Source organism: Xiphias gladius, chromosome 14, assembly GCF_016859285.1.
Source record: "Xiphias gladius isolate SHS-SW01 ecotype Sanya breed wild chromosome 14, ASM1685928v1, whole genome shotgun sequence".
In the NCBI taxonomy this organism is placed as follows: Eukaryota; Metazoa; Chordata; class Actinopteri; order Istiophoriformes; family Xiphiidae; genus Xiphias; species Xiphias gladius.
In genome coordinates, this window is record NC_053413.1 from 17,807,160 (window position 1) to 17,820,698 (window position 13,539).

The 13,539-nt window shown below is 39.2% G+C and overlaps 1 protein-coding gene across 1 annotated transcript; it reads left to right on the top strand.

Annotated features, from left to right (window-relative positions):
* The first annotated feature begins 1,702 nt into the window (after window positions 1–1,702).
* tmie (transmembrane inner ear) lies at window positions 1,703–13,529 on the top strand. The gene is made up of 4 exons (XM_040144531.1): window positions 1,703–1,813; window positions 6,341–6,458; window positions 7,910–8,059; window positions 13,234–13,529. The coding sequence occupies exons 1-4, from the start codon at window positions 1,703–1,705 to the stop codon at window positions 13,527–13,529; spliced, it is 675 nt and encodes a 224-aa protein (XP_040000465.1).
* The last annotated feature ends 10 nt before the right edge of the window (window positions 13,530–13,539 follow it).

Here is a 13,539-nt window from a genome sequence, read left to right on the forward strand (position 1 = left end):
TTTGCAAAAATTTCTAAAATTCTGTTTTTGCTTTGTCATTATGGTGTATTGAGTGTAGATTGATGAGGCTAAGGCTACAACATAACCCAATGTGAAAAAAGTGAAGGGGTCTGAATGCTTTGGTATGCTGGAGACAAAAGCACAGCTGAAAGGAGAGTGAATATTGGGCTCACTTTTGCAAGGTTTCCAGAAACACAACTCCAAATGAACACTAATGTTGCTGCTGAATGTGTATATAGGCAGCTTTTTTGACAGTGGACTTATGTATCAAGTTGATAATATGTCAGTGTTGTTTTGACAGCTTGTTTGTACTGCCCCCAGGTGGCCAAAAAAGCCCCACCGACAATTTTGTGGTATTGGTACCTCACTCAAGTGTTTCCTGTGGTATTTGGATTATGTAGAACTTTGAGGATTGAAATAACACTGTCATTATTTCTCCTGTACTTTTGTATCTGATAGCTGCAGTACTGGATGGTTTACAGATTAAGATTTCACATGCAAAATATGAAATAAGCACATAGAAAATGAAGTGTTGCTATAGTTTAAACCACATGGCTGCATAACCCAGACCCAGTGTGACATTAAATTACATTTTTACAATTCAACAAACTGAAAGGTACCATTTTTTAAAGTTGTACTCTTCTTTTTCATATTTGAGGATATTTTGGTGGTTGTGTTTCCTTATTTTCACATACATATGTACGAGTACTGTTACTTTCAATTCAGTACTTTTTCCAATGTGTTGTGGCTTCTTTCAGTTAAAGAATCATTTTCCCATCACTGGAAACACAATAGAAAGAGATCATATGGATTAAGGGCAGACACATTAAATTGAATTACGTTAATTTCACTTCTCGGTTGAGCACAAATGACCGCACCCAAAACAATTTGACTCCAACTTTTTGTTTTGTCTTTAGGCACGAGCATATTGAAAACGGATTCCACTGCACCATTGCTCTTCTTATTTTGCCACGCTGAAAGTACAAGGCTGTACAAATTTTCTACACTCCAGATTCTGAGGCAATAAAGATGATAACGCTCACAGCCATTTGCTTCACTGTCCTGCGCAGGCCAACCTCATGGTTAACTGTTCTGCCCATCCCCCCACACTGTGGGAACTGCCTGTTCTCAGCAAGATGAGCTGGCTGTAAACCAAACCAGGCCTATTAATTAATTAATGTACCCTAACGGCAGGTTTGGCTCCCTCCGTTCTAGTGGAGCAGTTTTCAGCTGGCTGCAGTGGTGACCCCCGTTGTGTCTTTGGGTTCCTGCACTGTTGTGTTAGAGAGGCAAATGATAGAGAAGAGCAGCAGACAACTGCACAGCCATTTGCTTCACTACACTGTGGGAACTGCCTGTTCTCAGCAAGATGAGCTGGCTGTAAACCAAACCAGGCCTATTAATTAATTTCTAGTGGAGCAGTTTTCAGCTGGCTGCAGTGGTGACCCCCGTTGTGTCTTTGGGTTCCTGCACTGTTGTGTTAGAGAGGCAAATGATAGAGAAGAGCAGCAGACAACTGTGGATCGGAGGAAGCTGTCAGCACCATAGTCACCATTAATCACCCTGGGCCATTGTGGTCCCATCCTGTATACGGCGTCAGTACAGGCAGTCAGGCAGACAGAGAGAAAGCAGAAGAGAGGAAGACGCAGAGGAAGAGGGAGAGAGGGGGCAGGGTGGCTGCAGGGAGGAAGAGGGGCAGAGAATGGTTGGGGATCAGCCTCAATGTCCACCTCAGCTTCTACTGCGGGGCTGGGGAGCAGTGCTGCTGTCTCAATGCTTGTCTTCCGTGTTCTCCCAGATCCCGGATCCTGAGGTAAGAGCCTGATACATCACTGCGTCTTCCACTGGTTCCTCTCAGGAATATGCTGAGGGTTTCTCTGAGATGGGTGCAGGTGCTTTGCCGTTTTAAACGTAGCTTAATGGCATTCATGTTTATTGTTTTGTCGCCAGCGTTGTTGCTTTATGTGCCTTACCACAAGAGACGTGACTGAAACCTGATACATTATATGGTCCTACATGAACAGCCGAGCTACACGTGTTTAAATGGGAGCAAACAGGAGGATGAATAAGATGAGTCCTGGTACAGACAAGTTGTTTTTGTGCTTTTGGGCTGAAGAGAAGAGGGTTACATTGCACAGACTATGACTATTATGATCAGACTCTAAAAGTGGCAACTGAAATCCATTATTTTTTCTCAAAAACAAGGTAATACGATAATTATGCCTCTGAAAAATAAGCAATTTACTTAGTAAATTGTGGAAACATGATTGAAAGGACAAAATATCAAATTAATATCACTGACAAAACATTACTTTTTAGTGTTGGAATTAGAACGATTTACAGTACATTATAAATATTACTTGTGGTTCTATGTTATGGACATCAGAGGCAAACGATAAGAACAAACCAGCCTTGTCATTCCAATAAACTTCATGATGTTTATGGATTAAGGGCAATATGTCTTAAAAACTTGGATTTTTAGTAATCCAATGGATCATGTTCCTGTATACAGTGATAAGGAGGCAACAGATAATAGATTGTGTTTATATTTATTAATATTTTTGCAATTATAACCCTGTTCTGACATGACATTGACATCCACTGAACTTTGCACTTCAAAAAACAAACACCTGAGCGTATTATAGAAGGTCAGAGAAAGTATAAGGAACTTCTGGAAACAGCCTCCCTCCCGCTGCTCGTACGTGTGAAGCTCGAGTTGGTGACAGATGATGCTCACTAAATAAATGTGATGTTCATACTTTTAATAGTGTAGGTCAGATATATGGTCTCAGCATGGGCGGATGATGGGCAGTGATTACTTGGTTTTACCTTTATGTGTGATGCATATGGCTGATTAACTTCAGGTAGAACTTTTAAAAGCTTGGCTTCAAACATCAGGAAGTAGAATCTAAATATTGTAGGCATAGCGCATATTTGTATAAACCCTTTCTTTATACAGGATATTAGTTATGTAAATTCTTGGTAATTGGTCGTTCATGTGTGGAATAACCTGTATCCCAGTGCTGAGTTTTCTATTTTCTAGATGTTAATCTTCCATTCAATTATACTAATCTTATTTGATTTGTCCCTAAAGGATCTTACTTGAAGAATATGCCACTGAATATGTAACAAACAATCCAACCAACCATCTAACAAACAAAAATATGTAATAAATGTGGTAGATAATGATTAAAATGAGGTAACTCAAGGTCATTGTGATTCTGAGTTTGTGTTGTTTGTTCCACCAAAAGAAATCTTGAGGCTTATAGCCATTAATCCTGCCACATGAAATGCCCCTCCAGAGGCAAGGACTTAGCATTACATAATCACTCTTGATGCAAAAAACTGTTATTATTTAAAAGCCGTGTTAAATATCCTCATCAGGCTAATCCTTCTGTGGGAGTTGCAAACACATGGCGTGAATTCATACAGGCCTTTTTTTTTTTTTTTTTTTTGCAGCTACTTTGTTCAAGTTCACAGTCCCTCTCGTATCCTCAACGGCAGACAAACAGTACGGGGGCCCTGAAGAAAGTTTGTAGTGTCACATTTAGCATGTTGGTTCGCTGAAGAGTATCAGGTCCAATACGCAGCAAAAACAGCTGGTTATTTTGCCCTGGTGCTTGCACGAACCAGAAAAGACATACAAACTAAAGATTAAAGTAACATCTTTTGATTCATTCAATACTTACATTTACTGTGTTGAAAACTTTATATGCAGTGGTCTCTATCCTTTATAATGATCCTCTTCGCTCAAAATGAACCTGCAAATTGCTATTTGACGTGTGCCCTTTTGAGAATTTTAGTTAATTCCTACCAAAGCACACTTACTTATTCTTCATGTCTTGTCTTCTTTAGAGCTTCAGTTCTTGGTGTTTACTACATCACCATCTCTGCATATTCTTAGAACATTTTTCTATTTCACCAACTAATGGTATTATCAATGAAGGCACCAAATGTAATAAATGTCCATTTTCTGTTCCATTGCTTGTTGCCTTATGGACTAAAGTATAGAGTTTCCAAAACAACCTAGTATCATCCAATCAAGTGATCGATATACAGTGGACAGGCAGAAATCCTCCCAATGATTGTATCATTGAATTGATGCTCTGCTGGCTGTTCCAAGCCATTGATCTAACACAAAGACACACGCATACATAGTTTTTATACTTGCTGTTCCTCAATCCCCAGCTCTGGAAATAGGTGTTTTGAAATGCGACAAGGGTGTTTTTTTTTTTTTTTTGGAAACTACCAACTGAACTTTGTGGAGCAGAGAATTAAGACATCTAAGAGCATTGTAAAAGTTCAGAGCAAATTCAGGCAAAGTCTGGAAACCAGCATACTCTGGCTGCGTGGTCTGATGCTGGTCAGGTGTGTAGAAGTCATCACTTGTTGGTTTTGAGTAAGGGATGTTTGAGGTGGAGACAGAGACACACATACACACAGGGTTTGTGGGTGTTTTTTTTCTTGGCAGCTGCTTAAGAAGTGATAAAGATCTTTTCACTTAGGCTTTTTGTTTTCTAACATTTCGCCTATGCCTTGAAAAAAACAACTTTTCCTTTCTAAGTCAGCTTTATGGTTTGGTCTTGGGGTACTTCTGTATGCCACGAACTGTATGTCAGTTCAGTCAAATTTCATGAATTTAAATAAATAGAAAATGAATGAATAAAATGAATACGTTGACAGAGTATGACATCATGGGCATCATGGGATTGACCCTTACAGGGTTCAGAAAAGTGAGTTTGTATAGTGATGTTAGATGCCTGCTTTGATAAATTGCGCTGGGAGGAGACTGAAACGACCATTGACCACTTTGTCCATGTGACATAACTGGTAATTAGGGAATCTTTGCCCTTTTGAAGATTTCAAATGCTTCTTTCATATCTGAAATGTGTTAATGTATAAATGTTATATGTACAGATTGATGACAAATTAAAGGAAAAACCAGCATGTGTGTCTTAGTAAGATGTTTGGCAGCCACAGGCCACCAAAACATTGATTCTCTCTGGAACTCTAATGGAGGGATGCACAACATTCTTCCAAAAGATATTCCCTCAATTGGTGTTTTGATGATGGTGGTGCAGAGCGTTGTCTAACACGTTGACCAAAAATCTCCCAATGGTTTTCAATTTGGTTTCGATCTAGTGACTGTGTAGGTCATAGCATATGATTCACATCATTTTCATACTCATCAATAATTCAGTGAACCCTCTTGCCCGATCGATGTGGGCATAAAGGTGATCACTCACAACATCTTTGTATTGATTTGCAGTGACCCCTCCTCTGAGGGGACGAGTGGCCCCTAACCATGCCAGCAAAATGCCCCCCAACAGTGCAACAGAACCACCGGATACACTCACTGTAGGGGTTAAGCATCAGGCCTTTATTGTTCTCTTGGTGTACGCCACACATGCACTTACCCACATATTGACAGTATGGTGAAGGATGACTCATCTGACCATATCACTTTTTTCCAAATCTCTGTAGACCAGCGCCTGTGGTTTTTGCACCACTGAACTCTCAAATGTATCTTTGTAATGAAGGGTTTATGCACTGCAACCCTACTATAATATCCCTCTCTCTGTAACTGTCGACTGACTGTTGTTGCTGACACAGTCTGATCACATTCTGCATTGACATTCTCAGTCACCTGAGAAAGAGTTACTCTTCTGTTTTGTCTTACAAATCACACTAATGCTCGAGCATCCCTGTCATCAAATGTGCTCTGTCAACCATAATTTCTGACCCTATTTACTGACGTATTTCCCTTAGATCTAAATGCGGATGTCACTTAAGTCACTGTGCCATGTGACACAGTAGACAGTCGAGGAGTCTTTGTGACTGAAGCTCCTGCCATCCATGCCCCAACAATTAACCCTCTTTGAAAGTCATTTAGATCTTTTCCTCTTGAAATCTTGATACAAAATCAGAATCAACTGGGCCTGCTCAGAATGTTTATATATACATTAAGCAATTACTTAGCTGTACCATGCAGTGGACCTGTGTGGAAGCATCTGCATTTGTTATGTTTCTCCACTCATTCATTCAGGTTTTTCCTCTAATTTTGTCACCAGTTTGTGTATTAGATTCAAAGAGTTCATCATTAATTCATTTTCACTAGAAGTCAGGAAGAATAAGAGGTGAATGAAAAATCTTAAACCAGTTACTTTACTGATACACTACATTGCCTAAAGATCAAAGTATCGCACAGAAAACTGAGCATGATTCTGAGATGATGCGAAGCTCGAGTTCCTCTAAGATCTTGTTTACTCTTGTTTACTATTTACTTATGGTGTGCACATACTTAAAAAAATCAATCAATGTTTTCTCTGTTTTTCCGCAGCTATTACCCACTGATCCCCCAAAGAAGCCGGACCCTGTGACCTCAGAGACTGTTGTTTTCTGGGGGCTGCGTTTATGGCAGGTCATTGGCATCTTTGCAGTGTTTGTTTTGGCAGTTGGTCAGTATATCTAATGAAATCACTTTGTCGCCGTCTTCACAAACCATTCTTGAAATGGACAGCTATAATGAAAACTGCAGGCCATAGACGTCCGTGTGTGCAATTATTCACCCACAGTATCATTATCAACAACAATGTGATTAGTAGTAATGGCACTGATATTATGTCAGGAAATAGAAAATTATGACAGGGATTACTTCTTTATTTCTGGAAGTGATTCATCCTAATGTGTATGTTAGTGGACCTAATATTAAAGTAAACAAAATACACATTTTTATTCAAAATGCAGATGTTGTTTCTAAATTTGAATTAACAAATTGTGCACAGTGCACTTTTGTTCATGCAGTAAACCTGAGACACCTCTGACTTGTTACATAACTGACAAGTTGATCTTTGGTCTAGTCTTTATTTAAAGGGTAATTTCATCCAAATTACAAAAACTTCTATGTTCACACATTCTTCTATGATATCTAGCCATGCAGACAGTTTTCATATAAGCATATCTGTGTTTTCTGCTTCCACCTTGATAAAACAGAGGTGTGTAGAATTTGGTCTTTGGAGCTCAAAAGACTGAAAAACGATGCATCTGTACTTGGGCACAGCGGTGCTTTGAGCTGAATGCTAACATCAGCACGCTAACATTGCTCAGAATGACAATGCTAACATGTTGATGTTTTGTAGATATTCATTATTTTAGTTTAGTGTGTTAGAATGCTAATGTTTGCTAATTAGCACTAAACACAGTACATTTGTCATTAGTTGAAATTATGCACTATGTCATCAGTTTTAAAGGTATTTGCTGATAAAAGATTCATCGTCTTAGAACCATGTATGAAATTTTATACCAATCAGTCCAACAGATGCTGAGAAAAATGCTAGATGAAAAGTCCGGGGATCACCAAAGTCTAAAATGGCGCTTCATCCAATAGTTGCTGAGATATTTCAGCATGGACCAAAGTGGTGGACCAACCAACCCACCAACTAGTCCACCAACAGAGAGACAGACCATAACTGCCATGCCGCTCCATGGCTAAAAAAATCATCAGTAACATAAACAATGTCGTGGTTGCTCTGGATAATCCACAGAATTTTCCGTCAACAGTCTCCACTGGCATGATTTCTTCTTTAGAGAGTCGTTCTCACAGATACTGTCCTCAGTGATGTCTGTGGATTGTGCAGAGTAATGTGAACATTGTTTCCACAAAGAAGCGTTGCTGTTGGATTTTGTAAAAGTTTCATTAACCTCCATTATACCATTGTATTGGGGTGGAAGCAGGAATCTTGGAGACAAGTATGTCAGAAATTGGGCAACTAAAACCTGAAACTATCTCTATCTCGACCCTTTTAAAACGCTTAAATTCATACTAATTGTGTATTAAATGTTGCAATTAGTAACATGTTCTATTCAAATAAACTCATTGTGTCTTGTGTTCTGTCCCTCTCTCTTTCAGTCATCACTCTGTGTTGTATATTCAAATGTCGAATCCCTAGAACCAAAAAGGAAATAGAGGCAAGGCACGCGCAACGTCAGGCCGCCAAGAAATATGCCAACACATTAGAGACAGTGCCACCTCTGAATGAGCTGACTGAGATCCCAGGATGTAAGTACCTCTTTAATACCTATTAATATAAGTATCAATATTACTACATTGAATTGGTAATAATAACAAGCAGCAGGTGCAACTCTGATGTCAACTTTGCTTTCCTGGAACTGCTCTGCTTGCCTTTTCTCGTGCCCCCATTTGAAGCTGCACAGGGCAACTTCAAATGCTGGTGGCTGCAAATGAGAAAATGGGAGATAAATGTTTGAAAACTGTTTGAACTTTCATACTCTGAAGTCTTGTAACATCAACAAACTGCACATTATGCCCCTTACACTAGGCTGTGATTGCTTTATGCAAACATCCGAAAAGCAGGAGAATTAAGTGCTCTCTGCGGATGGAGAGCTACAGTTGGGATTTCGGTTTCTATCTACAGGCAGAGAAGAGTATTTAATACTAAAATTACGTTCTTTTCAAATCTACAGCATCTTACAAGACTCTCCACTGTTGTAGTCCAACTTTATAATTTTGGCTGTGAGGGCAGCTGTGTTTTAACACAACGTCTTTTCTAGGGGCTCTTTCATTTCTTACATTTTCTTCTTTTCATCTCACAAAACTTGCCGCACTTGGTTAAATTCTTCTGCTCTGTTTTATGCTCTGTTATACTAAATTTCCTCTCTTCTCTTCTCTTTTCTTCTCTTCTCTTCTCTTCTCTCTCTTCCTACTTTTCTTCCAGCTACGCCTGAGGCCTCTGCAGTACAGACACTCTCTGAGCAGGTCCAACCTCAAAGTGCTAACAACAGCCAGCTCTCAGTAGTTAGGGTCAGCGAGGAGCACCCCAGCTCCCTCAGTTTGCCAGAGACAGGATGATTTTTTTTCTCCTTTTCTTTAATCTTATCTTCTCTCAGACACATGCATCTAATATCCAACTATCCTGCACTTAGTCCATCTGGTCTTCCTTAAATGCTGTTGGAATGAAATTAAAATCTCTCATTCAGCTGCTTACCACTTCACTTTTGAAATTTATAGCCAGGGAATCGAGCACAATTTCAACTTTCCAAATTTTGCCTTGTAGTGGAGGTGCATTGCAGCAGCAACTGTATGCAGTAGAAAATGAAACTTTTACTGTGGCTACAAAATACAGATTTTGCTGCTTTTGCCAAATATGATTTATTTAGAGCAGCTGAACATTTGTAGATTATAAATTCGTATTTGATGAGGCTCCATTCCTTCTCAAAGCCGAGATTTTTTTAATGTATGTAAAAGCACATATTTTGCTTCATGCATTTTGCATGAAAACGTCAAGAGCAAATGACTTTGGTACTTTTTGTGAGAATAAGAAAATAGTAATCAGTGGAAATGGTGATGCATGCAGCGTGCCTGTTTTTGTTCTGTGTTGGTCTTTTTCCTGTCTGTTTTCTTTACTAAGATAAGCTTTGACTTAAGAAAATCATTCACAATATCTCCTACTATTGTTAATAAAAAATGATCATGTATGTCAGCAATGGTCTCTTCAGTGATTAAATGTTCTTGCTCTTACTTCTCTTCTTTCTCTCAGGAATTTGGTGTGTTGCCTTGTGTGTATCAAAGCATCTCCACTGCTTTTGCAGCGGCTTTGTCAGTTTAAGAACAGTGATAGATACGGACTGACATCTGTCTCGTCTTGTTCCTCTCAGTGATATATTATGCATTCATGTGCACAAATACAGTCATGGGTTTTTGTGAAATTAATTATGGAAGAAAAAGCACTGGACTGTCAATAAGTTTTTCTTGCATGAGAATTGTGTCAAATAAGATCTGCGTTAGTGGGCGGAAAGAACATCACGTGATAAACCTACTGTGGCGAGAGCATCTGTATCTCTTCAATCTCTAGAGTCACCACAGAGAGTTGATCTAATATGCATCGGAGTAAATCCTCTTTCGTGACTCTATAACTAATCAACCATGTGGCTGGGAGAGGGGCTGAAGGGAAGGTATACTGACTGTAGCCGTTACAAGGAGTGAGGATGGACACATGAATTAGCTGCTCTCAACCAAGAACTCCAAGCAAACCATAGTGTAATGTTTGCTTCTGGGTTAACTAAGGAGGAGGGCAACATAAATGTAAGCAAATATGCAAAAAGCTGCCTTTCTGCAGGGATTATGTCATGTTGGGGGTACACCGAGATGAAATATGCAATAATAATCTGACAAACCAAATGACCACATACAGTGAATATCGAGTGAATGCGGTGTCACTGAATGTAAAGAAGAACACATCTTAATATAAAATGAAATTAATAAACAAAACTTTTGTAAGTTTCTTTTTAAAATGAGGACTTGATTATGCAAAGGACCAGTACACCCAGGAAATGTTCTTCCAGAGCAATCAGTAAAAACAACAACGATTCATAATTTAGCAGTTAATTAAATGTTACAAATAAGGAGCAAGAAATGCCCATTCTCATCTCATGGGTGTGTACATTTTTCAGACATAACAGAAGCTTATCAAACCAGAAGAAAAAAACCGCAAGAAAAAAAGAAAATGTATGTGTTGTGTAAAACTCAGGGAACTAGGCAGATATTGTGACAATGAATTGGAGCTTGTACAGTAAACTGACCAAAGTTATTGTTTTTAAGATACACAGTTTGGCACCATTACGATATCTGACATTCTCCATTAAGATTTTCTCTGAGCCTCCATGTACACATACAGGCCAAACTGTTAAAGGCATCTGGGACAAAATATGAGAGAAAAGGAGGCAGTTTCCAGTTTCACAGCCAATATCTATTGCAAACACATTGTGAGAAAGAGAAGGAAGGAACAAAAGCTTAGTCTCTATCTATCATCCCTTTTTCTCCATCTCCCTCACATGCACTCACACGAATCCAATAAAGCACAGGGACTGAAAAGACTGAGTTGTGAATAAGTCCCTCCTTTTTGTCACCTTTAGTTGTACTACTCACTCACTCATACTCTCACCAGATCCCATTCTTCCATGGTGCAAAGTGCATAATGTCACGTAGCGCCAAATGAAGGCTCTCTCAGTGACACCAAACTGTGTCAGCTATTGTAACAACTCAAACACATTTCTCACACATCTGTCCCCTAAAGCTCGGAATGGGCAGCGAGGAAAAAGGTTGTTTGAGGTTCACAGCGCTGACGAGTGATGGACTTGTGAAAAGGAATTTGGTCCGGTCACAAGTCCCGCTCTCTTCCTCAGGATGAAAATACAAATTTAATTATAATAAAACAGCCAGTATTATTGATATCAGTGAGACGGTTTCTGGCTAACAAGAACATCACTTATGAGATTACGTTAACAATTTTGACCATAAATTGTATCACCTCAGTGAGACTGAACTGCCATTTTTTTTTTTTTTAAATGTAACAATGCAGATATGCGCTTTGCCCTCAAGTTTTATCAAAAACTGTACCAGCTGTATCTGCGCTGAACTTTTGACATTTACTGATGGTGTGAGGGTCAAGGCCTTTTGTAGAAGGCAATGTTAACCTTTAATTATTACACTATGGGACACGGGGGCAAAAAGGCACCAGCCCTCCAAGTTTGACCAAAGTTGGAGCAACGTCTGAGTCTGAGACACATAACATTTAATTACAGCGCCTCATTTAGCCATCACCCATCGTGGCTTTAACCTGTTTCACTGATGCATCAAACAGGTCAGACTGGTATCAAAAGAAACATGAAGAAAAAGAGGAGAGAGTAAAGAGCGTTTGAGTGGAGGAAAAATGCTTTAGGATAAGAGCGGTAGACAGCTTCAGAATTCAGTCAAAACACAAAGAAATCTATTCACACACACTCTGATGGTCGGTTGATTATTTTAAGACAGCTGGATTCACCCAACACAGTAACACACAGGACCAAAATAAATTCAGGTTTACTCTGACCGGGGACTTTGCTCTCGGGCGACTTCTGACATTTGTTGTGTGTTTTTCATTTGGTTTCTTGGCCTTTGTGAAATCTGATGCCTGCAAACAACTGCTGTGGGCTTAAATGTTCTTAGGATTTTTTTTTTTTATTGAAAACTAAAGATTACACAAGAAACCTTTGATTTTCCTTTCACTTTGGTTTACCTTAAAAAAAACAAAACAAAAGAAATCTTAATTTAAATAATTTAAATGAAGCATAATAAATAAATAATAAATTTGAATTACATAAAAGCAAGAGGCTGCAGGGTTTACTCTGCATCTAAAGGTTAACAGCTTTTGAACATTTAATGGTGTAAAATCTCCACATGCAGCCAATGCAACTATTTTGGTATTATTTTTGCATGTATAATCTTAGGCATTATTAGGGCAGGTTTGAAGATATTTGCTTCAGAAAAGATGCGGGGACAGTAAGTGAGAATTTAAGGCGATAGTTTGACATTTAGGGAAATATGCTTATTCGCTTTCTAGCTGAGAGTTAGATGCAAAAAATTGATAACAGTCTAATATATGTCTGGTAAATATAAAGCTACAGCCAGCAGCCGGTTAGCTTAACTTTGTATCAAGAATGGAAACGGGGGAACCTGGCTCTGTCGGAAGGTAACAAAATCCAAAACCGAAGGGAGCAGTAACTTCCTGAAGTTCCTGAACTTTCTCCTGGTTGCTTCACATGACCACAACTTGTTGTTTTTACACTATGGTTTTTGTACGAATTAAACAAATAAAAGTTACAATTTGTTAATTATTGAGATTTACAGTTGCTGGTAGGTAGCTTTATGTTTACCAGACAGAATCTTGTCATCTAACTCTTGGTGGGAGCGCAAATAAGTGTATTTCCCAGAATGTCAAACTATGGCTCTAAGTCCACAAGAAATATTTTATTCTAAACACCCATTTCAATTTATTTGCTACTTAAGTGCCCCATTGCCCAAACTACATCCAGTAACTTTAATGAGATCTTCATCCTCACTACCTCTGTTAGCTGTTTACATTCTCAGGGTATCACCTCTTGAATAGAGGGAGAGAAAAACACTGTCTCTGTCAACGCACACAAAGCTAACTGTAAACTCCGTTCTCCATTTCTCATCCAGAAAGCACTTCAAATAATCCCATTAAGAGAATAAATAGACCGTGCTTATTAGAACAGATAAAAAAAACGGATGTGCCTTCATTACATACAACCTACTTAGCCTGGCATTCTGTTGGATTAAATTCCCCTTTTCAATTATCGTTAGAGGCGGGACCCTGATGATACCTGATGCTGCCATGAAGCCTTTAACCTTGAATTTTTCTTGCTTTCCTGCAGCTGCGAAAGCAGAAGAAAAGGCGGAGGTGACAACAGTCTCTGGGAAAGTGGATGGGGATAAAGGAGAGAAGAAGACCAAGGAGGGCAAGAAAGAGGGCAAGGGTGCCAAAGAAGGGAGGAGAGATGAAAACGATGCATCAAAAAAGAAGGGTGAAAAAGGTGAAAAGGGAGCATCCAAGAAAGAAGACGGTGAAGGAAAAGGGAAAAAATCTGGAGAGAAGGGAGACAAAGGGGGAAAAGGAGAGAAAGGAGGCAAAGGAGGGGCTAAAGGGGGAGCCAAGAAAGCTCAAAAGTGAACTCTACTGA